Here is a 21,568-nt window from a genome sequence, read left to right on the forward strand (position 1 = left end):
CCTTCTGCAAACAATAGAGGAGCTGACGAGGAGAGGTGCCCTGCTTGACCTTGTGCTCACCAACAGGGAAGGACTCATTGGAAATGTGACTCTCCAGGGAAGTCTTGGATGCAGTGATCACGAGATGGTCGAATTCGAGGTCCTCAGGACAGTGAGAAGAGCGTGCAGTAAGCTCACTGCCCTGGATTTCAAGAGAGCAGACTTTGGGCTCTTCAGGAACCTACTTAGCAAGGTTCCATGGGATGTAGCCCTAGACGGCAGGGGGGACCAAGACTCTTGGTTAATATTCAAGGATCACCTGCTACAAGCTCAGGGGTGGTTGCCCAGGGAGGTTGTGAATGCTCCGTCCCTGGCAGTGTTCAAGACCAGGTTGGATGAAGCCTTGGGTGTCATAGTTTAGTGTGAGGTGTCCCTGCCCATGGCAGGTGGGTTGGAACTGGATGATTTTAAGGTCCTTTCCAAGCCTAACTATTCTATGATTCTATGACCTAGTTCAACTTCACTTATGGCCAACCTCACGTGAGAAAACCTCTTCAACCCGGGAATCCCTAAGTAGAAAGTGCTCAGCAGCGATGGTGGCTAACAGGAGGCTAACACACCGTCCGGTTTGCTCGGTGCCATCTTCACACATTCGTCCTTGCTGAGGAAAGCTGCCTCAAGACACCAGCAGCCATGACGCCACCTTTTTCCTCAGAGAAAAGGCTCTACCGTGGCAATGGGTGAGGACGTCGTGTTGCACCTCGTCCACAATCACCTCATTACCCCGCCCGCCCGCTGCCTCCTCGTGAAGCCCATGTGGCAAAAGGGCGGTGGCTTCCATTTGCTGGAGAGGGCTGGCTAATTGTCAAAATGGCTGCAAGGGTGCGGGAGGATGGGTGCCGGGCGAGGTGACGGGTGTCCCCGCAGCACCCATCGAGGCTCAGCGCCTTCCCGACACCTCCATTTCCTCGGCGATGTCCACGGGGTGGGTGGAGCGCCCATGAGGCGCCGAAGGGGCGGGAAGGTGGCCGGCTGGGCCGCCCGACGCCGGGGAGCGGGCCCCGCGCTCGCCTCTCCCTGTGGTGACCTTGGGCGGGCGGCGCGGCCCTCGCTGCCGCGCCTTTCCTCCGCCCCCCTTTAATTTGTATTATTTTTATTATCAATTCTTTATTTATGCATTTTGGCCGCGGAAAGAGTTTGAAGCGCTCCCGGCTCGGAGCGGGGCGTGGAAGGAGGCCGCCCTCCGAGCGGCCCCGGGACTTTCCTTGCCAGAGGGCGAGGGGGTACCCGTCCCGATCCAGGTCCCCGCCGCGTGTCCCCCCCTCTCCCACCGGGGAAGGCGGTGAGGGTGTCGGCGGGGAGGGTGTGTGTGGTGGGGAGGGGGGGCAGCACAGGCCCCGGTGCCGCGGGGAAGACGCGGCTCCCGGCGCTGTGCGCCCGAGCTGCTGGTTACGCCAGCCCCGCCGCCTGCCTCTGCCTCTGCTCGCCTCTGATTCTGCGCACAGCCAGCCCCGAAGCCTGTCATTCTGCAAAACACAGTTTACTCAACAGAGCGAGTGGGGGAGCGGGAGAGGTGGAGAGAGGGAGACGGCGCGGAGGAGCCCAGTCCCGCAACCCAGCATGGCTTCAGGGGACCTTTACGAGGTAGCGGGGGACAGCGGGGCTGGCGGGCGGCGGGGGGGGGCGCCGGCCGGGCGGCGCGGAGGGCAGCGGTGCCGCGGCTGGGAGCCGCTGCTCCGAGCCCTTCTAGTTGCCGAAGAGCGGAGGAAATCGCCGAGGGAAGGGCTGGGGTGGGGGGTAAAAGGGCTGGCGTGTTCGCCGGGTGGGGGGGAGGGAGGGATGGAGCGGCTGCCCTCCCTTCGCTCTGCCTCTCTCTTTTTTCTTTCTCTCTGTACTTTCCATCGGGCTTGATCTTAGCAGGCCTTGCAAGAGAGAAGGAGGAAGGAGTGAAGGAGAGCGAGAGTTAGCGGTAGGATGGGGAGGCGATCGCAGTGTGATGAGCCCGGAGAGTGGAGAAAGTCCAGGTAAAGTCATAGGCGCTCTGGACGTGCTGAATGTGCAGATTAGTGCGAAAAAATGCGCCTTAGCGCTGCCGGGAGGCGCAGGGATGGAGGCGGCTCTGCGCCCGCTGTGCAAAGTGCAGGAGCCGGCGCCAGGTTGCTTCACCTCCAGCCCGGGGGGGCGGCGGGGGCGGCGGCCGGGCCGGGCCCCCAGCACCACTTCGCACAGCACCGCGCTGCGCCGGGCGGCAAAGTTTGGTGGGGGCCCCGCTGCGGTGCGGCCGGGCGGCCCCGGAGTGTGAGGTGGGGCCGGTGCCGGCCCCCCGCAGCCCGGCGTGCGGTGCCCCGCGGGGAGCGCGGCGGCGCATCGGGGTCCATTCGGAGGAAGGGGTTGGAGAAGGAGCTGGTAGACAGTCGTGAGACAGCCGAATTTTGACCTCGGGCACCCAGTTCTCATGCCAAACTGGGAACAAGTCAAGCCGCTCTTGCCGTGCCAGAGAAGAGAAAGGAGAAAGTAGAGATTAAAAATAAGACAGAAGACCCTGGTGTTTAAATATACAGCTCTAGTAAGTGGAAGCTTAAGTGAAACCCGGGTGGAAGTCTACCATGTGAAAAGCCCAAATATGACTGGACATCCAACGGCTGTCGATGTGGAGCACCTCCTCAGGCTCCATGGTTCCTGCAGAAACAGCCGTTCGTGGTGTGGTCATCCGGAGCACACAGTTTGAGGGCTAGAACAGAAACTATCCCCGTGTGGTTGGAACTGTGTGCCAAGGGTTAGGCACTGCTCAGCCATCAGGGTGTGCTTGGGTGTGGAACTGCTGCTGCAGTTGGTTGGACATGGCTGGATTTAGTCTCCATTTGATGATAAGTTGTAGGGTCTTAAGTGCAAGAAGTAGAGGATCTGGCAGATTTCTCATAGACAGTGATTACTTTGTCACGGTATTTCAAAGTCTTTAACAAAGGTCATAGTTAAGCAGTGATATTGCTCTGTTAGGACTGTATTTTGCTTTGTGGGACACACAGTTACTTTAAACAGTGCTTCCACTTTCCTGCGTGGTGCTAAATTATCCGAAGTATGTGATGATTTGAATATGTCATTGACCTTCTCCCCACCATTTTGCAGTATCTGTCATACTGCTTTGCATTTTAAAGATATTATATGTCAGCTGTATTGCTGTTGTGACTTCGCAATAGCTGGTGGGAGCTCTGTGAAGAACAATTTTAACCCAGAAATGTTAACTATATAGTTTTGTGTAGAGGATCTTCAACTGGTATTGACGAAGTTTTCTTTAGAGGTTGTGATTAGTTCTAGAAAGAAGAAAAACTAGTACCTCTCAGGCTAATGGTAGCCATGCTGGTTTACTCTTCCTAATCATTAAAAAATTCTGCTTTTTTATGATCCTTGTTATTTTAAGACAGTGGGTGTTTGACACTTGGATGTGGGCTGTCCATTGTGTGCACTACTGCATGGTATGCAAGTGACACTACTCAAGTAGTAACTTGGCTTGTAGGCTTTCTGTGGGAAAGCATTCATTCAACCCTCTTTGCAGTCAGTTTTTAGGCCCAGACACTGCAGGCATTTGAATGGATGAATATGAACTTTTAGTGCTGTAGTTCAAAGCCCCTGAATCACACTTCCTTTCTTTGTTACTCCATTTGAACTACTTTTGCTTATCATTGTATAATACAGAAGGATTGTATCCGCCAGGACAGGTAAGTGGAAGAGGTATGGCTATTCATTTCTTGTTGTGTGAGGTTTTTGGAATATGACTTTCCTGACCAGCTGGTCATGGTGTAAAATCTACATCTACATATTGGACTTGTGGGAAGAGGCTTGTGCAAGGCTTTGCTTATCAATCGATCTACGGTTTGCATTTACACTGTGACATTCTTGATGACAGAGGACAGAAGAAATATCTAGAAAGCTGAAGAGTTTGTATGTGTAATAGGTGGCAAGTGTGTAGATGGTAGTAGCTTCATTTAAAAAATAACTCAGCTTTGCCTCCCTGCTCCTTTCCATCCCAGAAAACCAACTGCATGAAAGGGACTTGGTAGAAAGAAGCTCTTCCAGGTGGGTGTTATGTCCCACACCAGTTAGTACATGAGATAAAGTGTGTTGTGCCTTCAGAGCTGATACCTTGCATGCTTGCTTGGATATATCTCTCTTTTCTCTCCTCTTGAAAGAAGTAAAACATGATATGGATGGCAGGATGACCATTAAACAGTTCCATGATTTTAGCTTGAAATAATTTGTGTCTGTTGGTGTACTACAAATAGTTTGGGGCTGTTGGTATAAATAAATAATTTGGGACTTACAGTGGCATTCCAAAGGTGTACTACACTCCCCTTCAACTGCCCTTCAACTCCATTAGTAATATCCAAGTTCTTCAAGGATTCTTACTGAACTTCAGCAAATAAGACAATAATTAGCTCTGCAATTTGGAGTATTTAGTACTGCAAAATTATTTTGTTAAAGCCAGATGTGATCTAGGAGCCATGGTAAAGAACATTAAAAAGTGCAGTGTGTATTACCTATACTAACTTACCCTGCTTTGGTGACACTCAAAAAGAAAAGCATAACATTTTAAGTTTTGGAAATTGATGTGCATATTTATCCTGTCAGTTCATTTATCTTCTGCTGTGTAATTTTAAAAGGCCTTTCAGCCTTTTAAACTTAAATTCAACTTGTATCTTTACATTGAAGCAAAATAAGATCTCAGAGAAAATACCAAACTCAGTGTTTGGTTTACTGAGTGCCTTTTTCTAGTTAGAAATGGCTTCTAACAATCTGAAAAGCCTCCAATTGTATTTCTTTTAGGGCTGTGAAACAGGTAGCAATTTATTCTAGAAGCAAAGAACACCCATTGTGAATTCTGTGTGTTTACTGGTAGTCAGTTCTAGATATGTGTATTAGAACCAAGAAACTTTACATCCAAAGATAATTGCTTCCATTATGTGATAGAAGGTAGGTGTTAGTTTTGAAGCTTTATTTTTAAGCAGTGAGGTTTTTTTTCCTTAACAGTAAGGAATGCTGTATATATTTTAGTGTAATTTTCAGGCAATAGAAAATACTAGTTTGGCTTTGCTTAACTTCCTTGTGCTTATGACTTCAAGCTTTTCTGAGTGGGTGAGAGAGTCATGAAATTTTTCTCATAAGAGGTAACCTGTTAAATATTAAAGAACTGTGGTGCATATTCCTTAGAAATAACAAACTGAAAATAAGGGATTGACAAAACGGCCTTTTGGGACTAACACAGTGGCCTTCAGGAAGGCAGTCCTGCTGATTTGATTTATAATTCAAATACATTGTTGGATGCAGTGATAGGAAATCCTCGTTCATTTTGTTAACAAATAGAAAGGGTAATATATTTACTTATAAATACCAAGTTTGTTGATTCACATTAAAGTTGTTGTCAGTAATTTGAAGTAATATTTGTATTTTCTGTGTGTAATTTAATTCTCATGTTACCTGAACCCAAGTAGTTCTCTCACAAGCACTCTGGTATTAAAAGTTAAGAGATGGCTTTGGAAAGGAGAAAAAAATCCATATGAACAGTGTATCTAACTGGTTTTCGTAGAGCAGAGCATCCCATTTACTGCAATAAAACTCCACTTTACTGATGAATATCTGAATCCATTATCAATAACAAAGTGGTGCTCATGAAACTGATGCTTTTCTTCAACATTTTGGGGGTTTACATACAATGAACACAATTAGACATTCAGGGACGATGATGTTGAAATTTAAGTCTTATTTTAACATTGGGTCAGATTATATTGCACCACGTTAGGTAAGTAATCTACAGATTATAACTAAATCTGCGAAAGGGAATGTCTTGTGTATTTCTGGATCACAATAATAAAATCAGTCTTTAAAACTCAGCAGTTTTTGCGTTGAAGTGTTGCTCTTTGATGAAAAGTAATGTTTTAAAAAGTGGCATCTTCTCACTGAAATGATACAAGCCCATGGATGGAAGCCTTGCCCACCATAGTGACAGGTTCCAATTAAATCTTAGTCTGTTTATGCAGCTGTGTAAGAACAAGCTGTGGTTTATTTTGGCTCATGTGATCGACTAGGAAGACAGTGTATTTCCAGATGAGTTCCGACATCTCCCTTTTGTACCTGCACTCAGGTACCAGCAAAGTCAAAACTTGAAGATAATAAGGGCGCTTTTTGGCCTGCTGAATCCCTGCTACATGTGGAAACACATAGGTGAGAGAGAACACAACTGAGCTAGGTTTGATTTGCAGGTGCAGAGTTTAGGAAAGAAATCCTGTTTCACAAAAGGAGGAAATGCAAGTTGTTGAGCATTGTGACTTTCCATCTTGCCTGTCTGTCAATGGAGCCACGTTTTAGGAAAGATACATACTTACACCTGCTTATTGAACTGGAAAGCAGAAATCTATTTTTGAAATATTGCACCCGTGTATCTTCTAAGACAGAGGTAACTGGCAAGATGGTATATTTAAGTAAATGGTATTATTTTTCAGGTTAAATTAACCTGTATTGCTTTAACGGTTCTATGGTTAAGGAGCAAGACTGATTTCAGAAGCAGAAAACAGTCTGCTGTTGAAGTAGGATCTGAGGAATATTGAACAGAGTCAAGCACTTGCTTCTGTAGAATGGCAAGGTATGGCTGTGGTGCCGATTTCAATACTACCAGGCTTGTTCCCACCCACTAAGCACTTGGTCATCTGTAATAAACACCTTAGTGTTCTTTTAGTGGAAAAGCTTTACTAGCAGCTGTTTCAAAAAATCATCTGTCTTATCTATTTGTTGTCATTGATCTGTTATCAAAATCCGTATTTAGTAGACAACTATCCTCAAAAGGCAGTAACCCATGAGCAGTGTTACTCTCAGTCAGCAGAAATCCAGAAATCTTGTTGCCTGATGAAAGTTTTTAGGACTATATTCCAATTTTGGTGTGATTTGCAGTGTTCTGGGCAAGAAGAATAGTAAACTGCACAATTATCTGGAGAATAGGTTAAATTGAGATATAAAGCTAATAACAAAGAGTTAACCTGAGTCTCCTGTGCCTGAGTCTTGAAATTGCCTAAATTAAAGATCCTGAGCGAGTTTCAAAAGCGTAATTGGATAACTCTGGCAATATTCATTATCTTACTAAGAAATTCCAGTGTTGAGCCGCATATGGAACATTACAATGCACATAATGACTGTCTTGTTTACCTACAACGTCATTCTGTTACCACGATTCCAGCTTCCTCATTACACTCTAAACTGCTGGGCATATTTTGGGGTACTGAAAACCAGTTGATTTCTTATGCATGTTACAGTTCTTTTACAATCCTGATGAAGTGTTATATCTGAATCAATTGTAATTTATCTCCAAATACATGTCATAAGCATACTTCTACTTGGAATGGCTAGTGAAAACACACTCTGTACCACTCTAGAAAGCCTAAACATTTGCAGTGAAGACTTTCTCACTGCCAAAGAAACTGAGCTGACCATGCTTCCTTTTGTTGCCCGGGTTCAAGTGTTCATACCTGTCCAAAGATTAAAATGACAAGAATATTTGTAACACTTTCTGAATGACAAATGTAGTGCTTTACTTTGGGCTGATTCAAAATTAAAATCCAGCAATAATCTCATTGTTCAGTAATTTTTTGTGACAGTTAAAAGAGATGAGAGTTCAAATAATAGCAAAATCTAAATGTGGTCTAATATTGAAAGAAATCAGCTAATTTTTTATTTTTTTTTAAATCAAAGGAGTAATTGCGATGGCTAGCTATGTTGTCCATCATTTCTTTGTCCATTCGTTTGACTTTCAGCAGTACTACAGTTTCTTGGCTCTGTACATTTTCATCAGTGTTGTTCCTCTGTACCCATATATTTTTCAGACAATATTTGCAGTGCATTTTATGACAGTGGCATCTGGACACAGATTAATTAAATAGTTAACTGTTTCCTCTTAAAACTATTAGAACAATATAATGGGTCAAACAGTTTAAAGTGAAATATTTGGAATGTAGGGCAACTAGTACTGGGATATGTTAATGCTGTCTTGCTTTATATTCATGCAAATAAGAATATTTTGGTTTGATGACAGGAAAGTCATTCTTCTTGCCTGTTTGAATAACGGTGTCGCATTCTGTGTTTATTATCAAAACTTTAGACTGGTAATCTTGTAAAGCTGAAGGGGAATCCCCTTCAATCTGATTTCTTCTGTCACACAAAGAAAATGCAGATTCTGAAAGAATTTCAATACTACCTCATTATGAGTCATAACATAAAATGTTGTTGCCAATCTAATAGGTCTCTAGAAGCTTTCACAAGAAGTTGGTATGATTGACCTGTGTAAGAAAATGTTACTATTCTTGGTGGCTCACCAAAGAAGGGGAAATAGGTTGACACTCTCAAAATTGTAAAGGGTAGCAGCATGATACAGTAGACTACAACAAAACACTAAAACAAGAACAGCCTTGAAAACATACGTCGAAAGGACACTCTTCCTTGAAAATAGCAGTTGCCCTGCTTGGGCTTTGCTAGATTTCTCACAGACAACCCACAAAACTTGCAGCCCATTCAATCAGAGAGACAAAACAGGAACAAGGAGGGTATTTTTCTCCATAAGGCACTTCACTGCATTTAGTTAGATTTTGTGAGGTTTATGTTAAATCATCTTAGAATAATGTAAGCACTTACGTGTGCTGATCAGCACCCAGTGGATTAAGAAGGGATACAAGGGACTACATACCCCTAAGTCTGAGCTCTATGGCATGCAAATTAGTAGTACCTATAAATAGAAATAGAATCAGTAGATAAATGTGAATATGTCTGGATTTGGAGAAGAGTTAACATTAATTTTTAGAGGAGAGGCACATCTCACAGAACTCTTAGTATCTGGATGAGAATAGCTCTGGCTGGTGTAAATGGAGTTCCAAAAACCCTTCTTGTATCCCACAGGAGCAGCTGCTAATGAACCAAAGCTGTGGTCCAGAAGGACTGGTCAGCTCTTAGACTAGCTGGTTCACAGAAAGGAAGAAATGAAGGGAGAGTGTGATGAGAGTTTCCAAACATCAGTGCTGGGACTTGTGCTGTACAGCAGAATCATTAATTATCTGAAAATAATTACACTTACTGCTGATAACTTTAGGATTATTGTTAGCATTGTCAAGAGAAAGGTTGACAATGAAGAGCTGGATGACAGCAGCTGAAAATCAGTGTTTATAAATGCAAGCAGATAAAGGAAAAATAATCCTGACTATACATGCATAACAATGAGCCCTGAAGAAGGAGAGATTTTGGAATCACTGTGGAAAGTTTTTGGGTGTGTCCACATTAGTATTTGGATCAGGTGCCTGCTTTTGAAGTGAATCTCCCTGTTATGGACGTATACCACACCTCTGTTTGCATCACAGAACTGTCGTGGAGAGCAGTAACCACATTCCCTTCAGATGCAGCTAAGCCAGAAGATGTTCCAGCTCCTAAGGGGTGTCTGGTCCATGGGACCTAACTACTGTGTAATGGAGGTAAACCCTAGGCAAACAGATTTTTGTGTGTTATTGAAGAAGGAATTGAAAATGAAACAGAAAGATTATCATCTTCATGTCACCGGGGAACACTGTTGTGGTTCCACATTTGTAGTACTGCACCCACCTCAAGGAGAACACAGTGCTAGAAGTAATGCAGAGAAGAGACAACAGGGTCTTGCACAGTATGGAATGGCTGTCAGTGAAAAAACACCTTAGGACAGCCTCCTGGCTCCAGAAGAAGTGATCAAGAGACATATGAATGCTATGAAAAAGACAAATGGGGATGATCAGTTAATTCAGTGATGAATACTATTTCTCATTGCATGAGAAAAGATATGCAGCAAATGAAGTTACTAGACACATAACTGAGACAAAGGAAGCACTTCTTTGCACTGTTGAAATCTTGGAACTTACTGCCATGAGATGTTGTGGAAGCCAGAACTATATAGGGTTTCAAAGAACGGTGAATGAACTTCTTGGAGGTTAGATCCCTTTAAGCACAAAAGGAATCTTTGAGGTGCAAATCCCCAGGACCCAGGAGAGTACAGCAAGGGCAACACCCCTTCTACAGATGCCATTTCCTAAGCATTCAGTACTAATTTCTATTAGAATATACATGTTGAGCTAAATGGGCTTTCAGTCTGACCTTGTATGGCAGTTCTTAGTTTTGTACTTACTCGAGTTATTAAACAAACATAGGTATTGACTAAGATGTTGATAAGGCCTGCAGAGATCACAAACATACTTGCCTTACAAGTTGTATTCTGGTATTCTGATTGCTAGTCATTGGCATTTAGTATCCTTGCAACTAAAGGACAAATTAGAGTACTGGGTTCAGTTTCCAGCACAGAAAACATGGTTTTTAGAGACTTCCCAGGCTAGACTGCTAACAGGATGTCACAGGTGGTAGAAGCAACCAGGAGAGGAGGAAGTGATGAAGTTGAATTGAATCAAACATGCATAATAAAAACAAAGTTTTGGCTCATCACTGTAGCTCTTGTTAATACATGGGGTAAAGGGGATAAAGATAATCTGGAAAACTGAGTTAATGCATGGAATGAGGCAAATGATTGAGTCAGTGTTACTAGAAAGTTATATTTATGCAATGTTTCTAATTAACAATATGAGCTTTCTCCTACTCCTATGAGAAAAGCATTTCAGCATCTAAAAGGATTTATCCACAACTTACCTGTATTTACATTTTTTGATGTCTTCGTAGGCTTTCTTAATGCTGTACAGAACACAGTTATAAATCTTTAAAGGCCTTACCTGAATATTCGTTAAAAAGACACTAACTTAACAGCCCCCTCAGATTGCTGTTGTGGCATTTGTTTTTCCAGAACTGGTGATTACCAATACCCTGAAAAATAAACAGTCTCATTTCTAACTGGCCAGCTCAACTTGTCAACTTCCTTCACACAGACAGAATTGTTTTTTTGACATCACTTCACAGTCACTGCATTGAGCAGTGGTATTGTAAACTGTTCTCTGATATCTCTATGAAGAAGAGAGCATTGCTTGTATATTAATCTTAGTAAGACGAGAGAGATTCCAAAATAAAGTGTGACATTACATAGCATTTTTTAAAGACCGCTTTGTAAAATTTTCTTGGCTGTGCTAATAGACTTCCCTTTAAATGGTAAGCAGTTGAAATTTCCTCTAGTAATATTTTTTAAACCATTAAATCATTTCCCGTTTTGGAGAAGGGACTGTTTTGCAAAATATAAAATCCCATTATCACATTAGTACACCTGATGAATTTGTCTTTCAGAACTGTTTTTAAGATAGGTTTTAGGTGGTTTAGTACAGGAAATCTGACAGGAAAGGTGCTGGGGAATTGCTGCTAAATGTAGTTCACATGGAAAGAAAATGCACAGTAATGCTTACTGGGCTCCTGAATGGATTTGGAGACTCTTAGACTGCAAAGATGTTCATCACAAAGTCTTTTGGTCATTAATATGAGTGTGGAATAGTGGACTACCGTGCAAACATGAATGCATGAATTCAGGATGACACAGCATGAGAAGACCTCTTTGATGACAAGAGTTTAAGTTAAAAATTAAACTGGGGAGGTTTAGATTGGATATAAGGAAGAAGTTATTTACTGTAAGAGTGGTGAGGTACTGGAATAGGTTGCCCAGGGAGGTTGTGAATGCTCCATCCCTGACAGTGTTCAAGACCAGGTTGGACAAAGCCTTGGGTGATATGGTTTAGTGTGAGGTGTCCCTGCCCATGGCAGGGGGTTGGAACTAGATGATCTTGAGGTCCTTTCCAACCCTAACTATTCTATGATTCAATGATTCTATGATTGAACTTAGTTCTACCTAAACAGAGGATGCATCAACCTTTTAGGGTCAACAATGGTATCGTCTAACAGTATACCTTCAAATTAGATAAGAATATGACAAAAGCATAGAAATCATACAGGGAGAAGGAAGGAGACTTTGTGCATCCCTAATTAAGTACTGTGGAATTGTATGGAATACCTCATTTGTGTAATAAAATGCCTTCATATAAATCCAGGGGAAATAACCTGGAAGTTCTTGAAGGAATATATGCAAGCTACTGAGGGGCATTAAAACTTCACTATTCAACTGCAGTAACTGAAAGTCAGACTGTAATAGAGTGGGTGCACAAACTCAAGCGTTTTACAACCCAAAAATGTGAAAATCTTCCACTCTTGTGTAGTCATTTTCTTCTGTGCTGAAATGTTAGAACCAGTGTGCTGTAACAGTCAGAAAAGGAGGTGGTAGAGATGATGAGAAACTTGACAATGTTGTACCAAGTAGTCACTATTATATACCTGATATTATTAAATGCTGATGATTAATACCTAAGAAAATACAATATTTGTATAGTCAGCAAAATACACCTTAGTATGGAAACAGTGATAAAAGTAACAGGAAGCTGAAAGAAACCATGGGTATCAGCTTTGGCTCTTCAGCAGTGGAGAAGGAGAATTATTTTTTTTTTTACTTTCTTTCTTTTTAGTTTTTACAGTGGAAATGCAAAGTGGCTGTTTTTCTGTCTGTAGATAGGCAGGCAATTAAATAAGAAATAGGCAATGCAGGCTGCAAAATCTAGTAACACTGAATGTTCTTATTACTTACCTTAATGGCTTGATGATGCCTTATGTACAGTAGAAGCTCTAATCATCTGTGCACTGATAATACACGATGCAACTGAACATCAGAGAAAGATGTATTTGATAATATATTTTTACATATACAGTGGAAATAGTGGCTATTTTACTTTACACCCACAGAAACTCTTTTATGTTTCTTAATAAAAAGGGTGAGGCCCACACCAGCTTTTATGGCCTTCTCACGACTACATTTTATTTGCCTCTTGGTGTCAAGAATGGCAATTGTCAGTTAACTGTGGGAATTAGGGTCTTTCAGAGCATAGCTGTTTAGCATCATAGGGCTGAGCAATGCTTTCAGAGCTCAGTTGATTTGGATAAGCTCCATCTCTAACTTTCCTGTGCTTAGGACCTGCTGAAGCATTTTGTACATAATGCCGTCATGTTGGTACTTTCAGAGAGGCTGAGGTATTAACCATCAAACTACACAGCAGGTAGGCTGGCAGCAGCTAAGGAGTATCAGGGTGCTCTGCTCCTCCTGCATCCTTTTTCCCCAAGGACCATTTCAGAGGCCATTGCAAGAAGACTCATCTATTGCCCTTGTGCCATCTTCCCCACAGCCTTCTCACCAGCCACAAATGACTTCAGCTGCCTTTCCCATGCACTCACATACACTTGCGCTTGCATCAGTTTACAGACTTACTCAGCAGTGCCAAGGTAGCCTGGTCATCTCTCCCTGCTGACTAAAGCCTAAGTAAACAATATGCTGTATGGCATTTATCAGTCATATCAAGATAACAATTCCAAGCTCTGTGGAAGACACCCTTCGTTTTTCATTATACACATCAGAAGCTTTGGATTATTTTTCTCATCAACCTTTTGTTACACTAAGAATGCATGTTCATCTCAGAACAGCATGGCCCTACCATGGACTGCCTGTTGTATTTCATGATTTTACGTAAACTGGTGTTCTTGCTACCTCAGAAAAGCTCAAGAAGAATGAATAGAAGACTACTATTTGCTCCGTTTGGGTAACATCAGCTTTGTCTTGTGCACCACAAAGGATGCCAGATCTTGTGCCTGCATTGTTTGACCATCATACGATTTGGCTTTCTGACATGGTTACCACTTACTTACAAGCTGCTGTGGGCTGTGATTTCAATCATTCTTCAACAGTGCTGCTCTTATTTTTTATGCTTCATCCACTTACAGCAAGTACCATTGACAACCTGTTTAGAAGACAAAGGCAAATCTTATAATGTGAACTGGACATTCTATTTGTACAGCTTGCCTCCCCTGCTATTAACTGCTGCTCTTGTAGCCTACTTAGTATACAGGGGTAAAAAAAGCCTTACTGATCAGCTGTGTAAAGGACTGTTTTATTTTGCCTAGGCAATCTGCATTGCTGTTGTACCTTAGAGTATGCACTGCTTGATTTTCTACAGTCTATATGTGGGCAAAGTGCAGTTGACAAATCAGAACAAGATTCTTTAATGCTGTTTTATGCACAAGGCAGAGTTCCTTAGGTAGCTGAAATAATTTCTGCCTTAACAGAACAGTTCTGTAAAATTTCTAGATTTGCTTATTAATTCTAGGGGTTTGTGCAGCTCAAAATGGCTCTAACAGAACTTTCCCTCAACATCTTTCTTCATGTCCAGTTGCTGTTGTTCCTCTTACCACCAAGAGGCAGCCATTCCAAGATCACAAGCTTCTCTGGAAATCAAAAGCTGTAGTGTAATGGCAGTTGATCTTTCAAAGTACAGGGTTAGGTGCTGAGGAAGTTGTTTAGTACTGAGAATCGCAGAGGTATGTTTTGGCTGTGTACTTAAATGCATACGCTTTTACAGGCTTCGAGGGGATACCTGGGGATTGCCTACAGATATTTAGTATTTGATATATTACTTATTTAAGATTTGGAAAGTACTTGAGAAGTAAGCCTCAGGGTTAGCAGAGGAACTGTGTGATAAGCCTTAGATCTCACAGGAGAACTGATAGCAAGACCTACCTTTCCGTTTCCCTTTTGGTTATACACTAGTGTGGTAGGGCTTTGCAGTGGCAGATACCATGTAACTGAGGGAGACAGAGGCTCAACCAGAGCTGTTGTACAGTCAGTTTTGGTTTGTTGTTTTTTCCCTTCTTTTGAAGTGACTAGTTTTTAGCTTCATTTCTGAGAAGGTTACTTGAACCGCTGACTCAAAGGTGTCTCTGAATGGTTAAACTGGTAGCTGCAGCACTTCTGGAACAGAAACTGCAAACTGTTAAGAGCACCCTTTGCAAACATGGTGGCAGCTGCTTTCGATCTGTGGCTTCTTGCTGCTATTGTGTGAGAGAATCACACTCTGAGCTTCAAGAGCCACAACAGAGAATAAGTAAAGCTGTGGCTCATTTAGGACTGGGTGTTATTTTAATGAGCTTAATAAATCCTATATAGGACTGAGAGTTTCTTTGGAGTTCTCAGTTCTGCAACACAGTGCTTTCAGGCTGACCTTTGAGCCTTGTACACTGTAGAGCTCTAAAAAACTGCATAGTTCTATACTAGACGAGATTCAGCAACATCAGCAACCCTTGTGTAAGTAGCTCACCCACTTCAGCAGCTGGTTTCAGCATCAAATTGATCAAACTTCTCTAAACAGAGCTTAAATGACATTGTACTGCACATGGCTTCCACTGCCCCATGTCAGCATGTTCACAGAAGTCTTGCAGTTTGTGCTCATGTAGAAACAAACTGATTTTCTTGGTGAAGTAAATAACCCACAGAAGCTAAGGAGCTGGCATTTTTGTTGACCAAACTCATCACATGATTAAAGCTGAAACATTATGAATGTTAGTATGGTTCTTGTAAAACATGAATGGCAAGGATTTGTTTCATATGCAGTATGGACCTGACTTTCAAAGGGCAAAATTCATTGCAGTGCCATTTATCTCACTTTTAGCAAAGCAGGATGGAAGGAGATCTCCTAAGTTACTAATTCTGCAATCATGGCTATCAACTTCTCATCATAGTCACCCACATCATATCATCACTGTCATCAAAGAAAATGCATTATCTGGATAGACTCTGTCTTAAATGAGCAGGGTTCTCACCCTCTCCCCCGAAAGTTAAAGGTTGATTGTGGAAATTGTTTCTCACACCTACCTCCCATGGTGGTTAGGACTAAAAATAAGCTGGACAAAAGACTCAGGCAGCAAGCAAAGTCTCAGGCCACCTCTGCAAAAAAAACATTCACCTTAAAAACCTAAAAATTACTGAGGGTGTTGAACTGGTATCATTTTAAAATAAAAGTATTATCACACCAATTTTCTGGCTACACCAGTTCTATTAATAGATGAGTATTGCAAATTATATATTCTTGGACAGTCTACTTTGGAACACACAAAAATTACTTTTATAAAATTACTCCAGGGTGCTTTAATACCAAAAGATGAGAAAAATGCTAGATATATCAAGAAAATGAAAAGCCCTAGGGCTAAATATTTTTATAAAAGTGATTTAAAAAACAGAACTTCAACTAACCAAGTTGACCTTACTCACTACAGCGCTAAAGAAGATTTGGTTGTGCACTATCAGTATAGCACTGTTTAAATAACATACCAGAATCTATCAGTGGAGTAATGCTTTGTGACTTCTGCAAAAACAAAATCTATAGCTTTTGACTCACATGGTTAGTAAAATGTCTGATATGCTGGGTTCTCTTGTCACAGGAAAATACAGGAAAATAATTTATGTATATGAAAAAAAATTAATTCTATTCTACTATTCCATGAAGCTGTCTTTCCCTTCATTTTTAATTAAGCCATTTGAAAAGGATTTCAGGTATCTAAAACAAAAAGGCGCTTGAGTGTCTGGCCCTTACATGAACATACTCATAACTTTCTACAGTGCTCATGGTGCAAAATGTTGTGGCTTTTTCAGGAAAATTAAGGCATCCTAGCGCACAACAGGACTGTTGTACTCTGCCTTATGATAGATTTGTGCTGCTCATTCTTGTGTGTGTATAGCTCAAGAAGGTGGTAGATCTGCCATGTGACATATGGACAAGTCAGTCACTTCACCAACAGGGACTATAATTTAGGCGATATGTACAGTGATTTCAAATCATTCCTAATCCCTAACCTCTTGTTTTACTCCAAAGGCTCTAAGGCACTTACATGGCCAGCCCTGCTCCATGCTCTTCCCATCCTTTCCCTTTCTGCTGTAGTGGAATTTTCCTGAGTGTTGCTGGCCTTGTCTTTGGGAAGTTGTCCGTAGCCCTGCAACCTCTGGCTCTCCAGCACCCCACTGCCTCTTTCTGCTGCCTCCATGCATAGGAAACCCTGGAAAGTTAAGACAGGTTGTCCGCAGAAAACTTGGCTTCAGAATGAATCTCAATGTATACAGCTTCCTGGTGGGCTGCAGAAGGACAGGGAAGTGTGGCTTCTTTACTTTCATCAGAGAGTGAAAATCTTCACTCATACTCGATTGCCCAGGACCAGTGAGCTCATCTGCCACTAATGCAAAGGACTGACTGAATTTACCCCGTGGAGTTCCCTGATCTCTGAAATGCAGAACTGGGTTGTTTTAGTAGTAATTGATTCATTAGCTGTGAATTTAATTTGAGAAAAATATGTAATTTCTGGTTCACTGTCTGCTGTGAAGTGACAGCAGTTCTTTTACATACCCCAATAGTCTCAACAAACTATTTAACAAGTTTGAGGTTGAGAAGAAAATGCTGTTATTTCTTTATTTCCCACAGCACAGTTTATGGTGAATCACTTGTGCTATTGAATGGTTTCTCAAGTCAGCAAAACCAACTCATTTCTTATTTTGGCGTCTGTGTATCCAAAAGACACTAATCCTTTGGATAAAAAGACATGATACGGTAAAGAAAATGTACAAACCAGTAAGCTCAAGATACATAAACTCTTTCCATATATTTGATTACTGCTTTATGTGCCTGCTTTCAGAACATCCCTGAAGTGTTCTGGTTTAATTTGTTTAATTAGCACTTTTGAATTCATGGCATGTGGTTTTAAAAAACCCAAACACAATTTTTTTTTTTTCCGAATATATATTATTACAATTTTACAGCACGTGTAACTTTCATTGCACTTATGGAGTGTTATGCAGTATCTAAATAAATTCAGATTAATAATTAGCACTTCAATTTTTCACAGACAAATGGGGATATTGTTGTCTTGTTTCAGAATAGATATAGATTTATGCAGATGTAAAGCAGTTTGTAAACAGATGTGGGTAATTATATAGTTGTATGCAGTGATCTTGTATAGCACATGGAAATCTATTCTTTTTCTTCATATAACTGAACACATGAGTACAGATTTGAGACAATAAGTAATAAACTTTTTCATAGCAGGAATAAACCAGGGCACAGAACAGAACACTGCACATCTTCCTTACATTTAGTTTTCCTTTTTCTTTAGTCAAAATTGTACCTTCTTTAAGAAGTTCATGATTTTTCTAAGCAATAAAACAAAGAATGTGACTTATATTGAACTGATGAATGCAGTTATTATAGTTCTGTACTTCATAAAATTATTCTCCCTCTAAATTATATGAAGTAATGTAAATTTGAACTTTAAACACAAGTGATGAACTCTAACACTTATGATATATATTTAGAATATGGCTTCCAAAGCAGCTACAAAATTTTAGACAGTGCCATCCAGTAGCACCCAGATTTTACAAAACTTAAAGAAATTTGGAGACCATTTGTTCAGTTAGCTATAAATCACTTCACAAGATTAAAGGTTTGGAAAATTAAATTACTTAACAGGTACAATAGGCAACAGTGACTGGAAGTTTATCCTTCAGAAATTGGAAATGAGATGCATTTTATTTGAGGCATTGAGAAGGATTCCCTAACAGCAATATGTGCTCTCTGTGACTCACTTCAAATTAAGATGTGATGGTTTTTAAATAGATGTGGTGCAACTAAGCCAGAATCTGGGACTTGGTGCAGAACTGCTGTATGAAAAGCATTCCTGTGTAACCCAAGACAGGCTAAGTGCATGTAACTGTCCCTTCTAGTCTTCAAATCTGTGGATCTGTGAGCCTGTATGTCTTCTCATGACAGACAAATAATCAAGTCTGAGCCATCATACTGAAAAGGAGCATAGATAGGTTCCTCTTAAACAGAAGAGGCATTAGCACTTCTTCAGTGCCTTGATGCATAAAACTTGTTCTAGATTGTGTTGCAGTTAAATTCCAGGGTTTGGGTTGGTTTTTTTTTGCATGACAAGGCACTACATCCCCAAAAGTTTATATCTCCAGAATAGTCATTTGTCAGAAAAAAGCCAAAAAGCCACAAACAGAAAACTTTGGTGACATTGAAAAAATTTTGTAGTACCATATGTCATTCATATTCAGTATAATTTTAATAGTTCTGTATTTCCTATTTTTAGACTAGACAATATAACACCTAAATTGCTAGAAAGCTCAAGCTCAAACATGCAGGCTCTCTTTCACCATTTTATTAGAACATCTGATGGACAAGATGTTATCAGCTTTTTCTTTCAAATAGTGGATGAAACTGTAGTTTTGTGAAAGTTACGGTGACCAACTGATGGAGGAGTTCTGGTGTGTGAATGAACAATAAAGTGCATGTCACCCATATGTATCAGAAGTTTTCAGTACTTTATAGTATTATAAATAACGAACAGTTTCAGGCTCTGATTCTTCAGAATTGTAAATGTTTTCACAGTCCATGAAGTTTATGTAGATTATCAGAGGATTCCATTCATTGAACCATGCCCAAAACCACTTAAATAATTAGATTTCATGTTGCTGACCTATGAATCCTGTAGCTAGACAGACATGAGACAGGGGAAAAGGCCTAAGTCCTGAAGTACAAACTGTGGGGGAAAAATCTGTTTCCTCCCTAAGAACCTACTGTAAAGAACCTGAAGCCAAATAGATTTTTGTGTTGGAAGAAAAAATGCAATTATGATCCTTATACAAAACTGAAGAGCTTATTGATTAACTTGGACAGGACTCTCCATGGTTAATATGTATAATATTATGAAGTGTTTAAAGATATGAAAGTACACCACCAAACAACTGAAAGTGGAAAGATTTCAGACATTTTTATTATCTTCAGTAATGTGGCCATCAGAGGAATTCATTAAACACCTCAGAGTGCTCATCTGAGTAAGGAAGAATTCCAGCAAAATGTAGGAGATGTACAGGTGATTCATACACTTTATTGTCCTGTACTGTCACCTTCAGAAGACTCTTTCTAGACATTTAGAGAGAAACTGAATAACATTCCGTTCATTTTCTCCAGTGGCTGTCATCTAACTAGCATATACCCTTGCACATATTATAAAATATCTCAGATTCCCTTTGAAAGTATTTCACAGGTGTGAACCAGCCTTTTAAAATCTACCCTATTTGTAGTTGTGTGCATCAGCACAATCAACAAGGCAGATAATTTAGCATACGGTACTGAATGTGTTGTATTTGCACTGTTCTGCATAGTGCATATTCTGAATACTGCATGTGACATTCAACAGCCAAGGGCAAGGTCTTTTCCAGAATAACACTGAATTTTTATACTGCAAAACTAGCATCTTTGTCTTCGGGGCACATTAAGCAATAGTTAGCACTTATCTGGAAGACACTGTAGACTAAATTTTGTGATTAACATATTCTGACCATTTAATTTTAAGAACAAGTAAAACATTATGGCACACTACATATTAAAGGAAAGTGCTCACTGCTCTAAGCTCCACCTGTTTGGCTGTTAAATAATAATGATAATTAGTATCTATTTAGTAAGATAGATTTGCATGGTGCTTTGTAACTATGAAAATAATATTTCAGGATAGTGCTTGGGGAGCTGCATACTCTCTAGGGAAATTCTCTGATTATTTAAAGGCAGTTTGTTTAAATCCTTCTTCCATGACCACCTGAAGTTTCTTACTTCTTTGGAATTAAACTAAAAACTTTAACCTCATGCATAGCATCCTGAAATCTTCAGAGCATCAGAACATAAAATACTTTCTTCTTACCTGCAAGGCAGAGCTGGTTACATTCTAGATACTTCCATTAAGCTTAGTCAGTATACCTAAAAATACCTCAAAAGGATGAGGTTTATGTTCCTTCATGAGGCTACAGCTGGCAAGTGTAATAAAAGCAATACTAATACTAGTGTTTCTGTTGAAGTGGTAGGAATATAACACTCAATCCTGTGTGTTACTGCTCATTTCTTCATTATTTTTTCTACTTTGTGCACAACTGCTCTTTGGAGAAAAAGAAAGGTTCGAGTGTGATTGGAAATGCCTTATGTAATTCTGGAGCCATCTAATTCAAGTGGATTCTTTCTCCCATCAAAAGGAAATACTGTAGTTATTAGTCTCTTACCCCTCCCAAGTATGCTGTAAAGCTTTTTGTCTTGCCAGGACATAATGCTGCATGATCTACTACAAAACTGCTAAATACAAGCAGCAATACATATCATAAATACTAAGTGCAAATATACAACACATGTTAATCTTCGCGTTTTTTTTCCTATTTTTATATTTAGGCTTCAAAACAGATTTGCTTCATCAACTTTTTCATTTTGTAGACTGCTGTACAAAGAAATTATTTCAATGCACCTTTCCGCTTTTCAGCGCCAGGTCTGAAATCACTTTACAGAGGGTGTTCTTTCCAGATAAGGCACATAAACATGAAGAGAACAGCTCAGGTAGTGAGCAGGGCTGGAAACAGAAACTCAGACTTCCAAGCCCCATCTAAGCCTCCAGTTCTGCAGTGCGTCTGTTATTATCTTATCACAAACCAGGATAGATACAAGAACTACAGGTGTTTTTTATTAACATGGCTTCCTCTTATCTTTACGGTAAATGAATGGTAGCATCCCTCTTATCCTTAATTCCTTTATATTGTATGAAGAGCAAATACAGAGCTGTTATCATGGAACATGTTTTATATTCACACCCCAGCTTAGCACAGTTCTTGTTTTGCTTGTACCATGTTCATAGAAACACTGAAAATACAGTGAATGAT

The 21,568-nt window shown here is 40.7% G+C and overlaps 1 protein-coding gene across 1 annotated transcript in view; it reads left to right on the forward strand.

Moving 5' to 3' along the window:
- The first annotated feature begins 1,511 nt into the window (after positions 1 to 1,511).
- Positions 1,512 to 21,568, forward strand: part of CDYL2 (chromodomain Y like 2) — a 61,477-nt gene continuing 41,420 nt past the window's right edge. Inside the window, exon 1 of the mRNA XM_034073151.1 lies at positions 1,512 to 1,623. Coding sequence (XP_033929042.1) covers positions 1,600 to 1,623 — 24 coding nt within the window. The 5' untranslated portion in view covers positions 1,512 to 1,599. The remainder of the gene's footprint in view (positions 1,624 to 21,568) is intronic.

Source organism: Melopsittacus undulatus, chromosome Z, assembly GCF_012275295.1.
Source record: "Melopsittacus undulatus isolate bMelUnd1 chromosome Z, bMelUnd1.mat.Z, whole genome shotgun sequence".
NCBI lineage: Eukaryota > Metazoa > Chordata > Aves > Psittaciformes > Psittaculidae > Melopsittacus > Melopsittacus undulatus.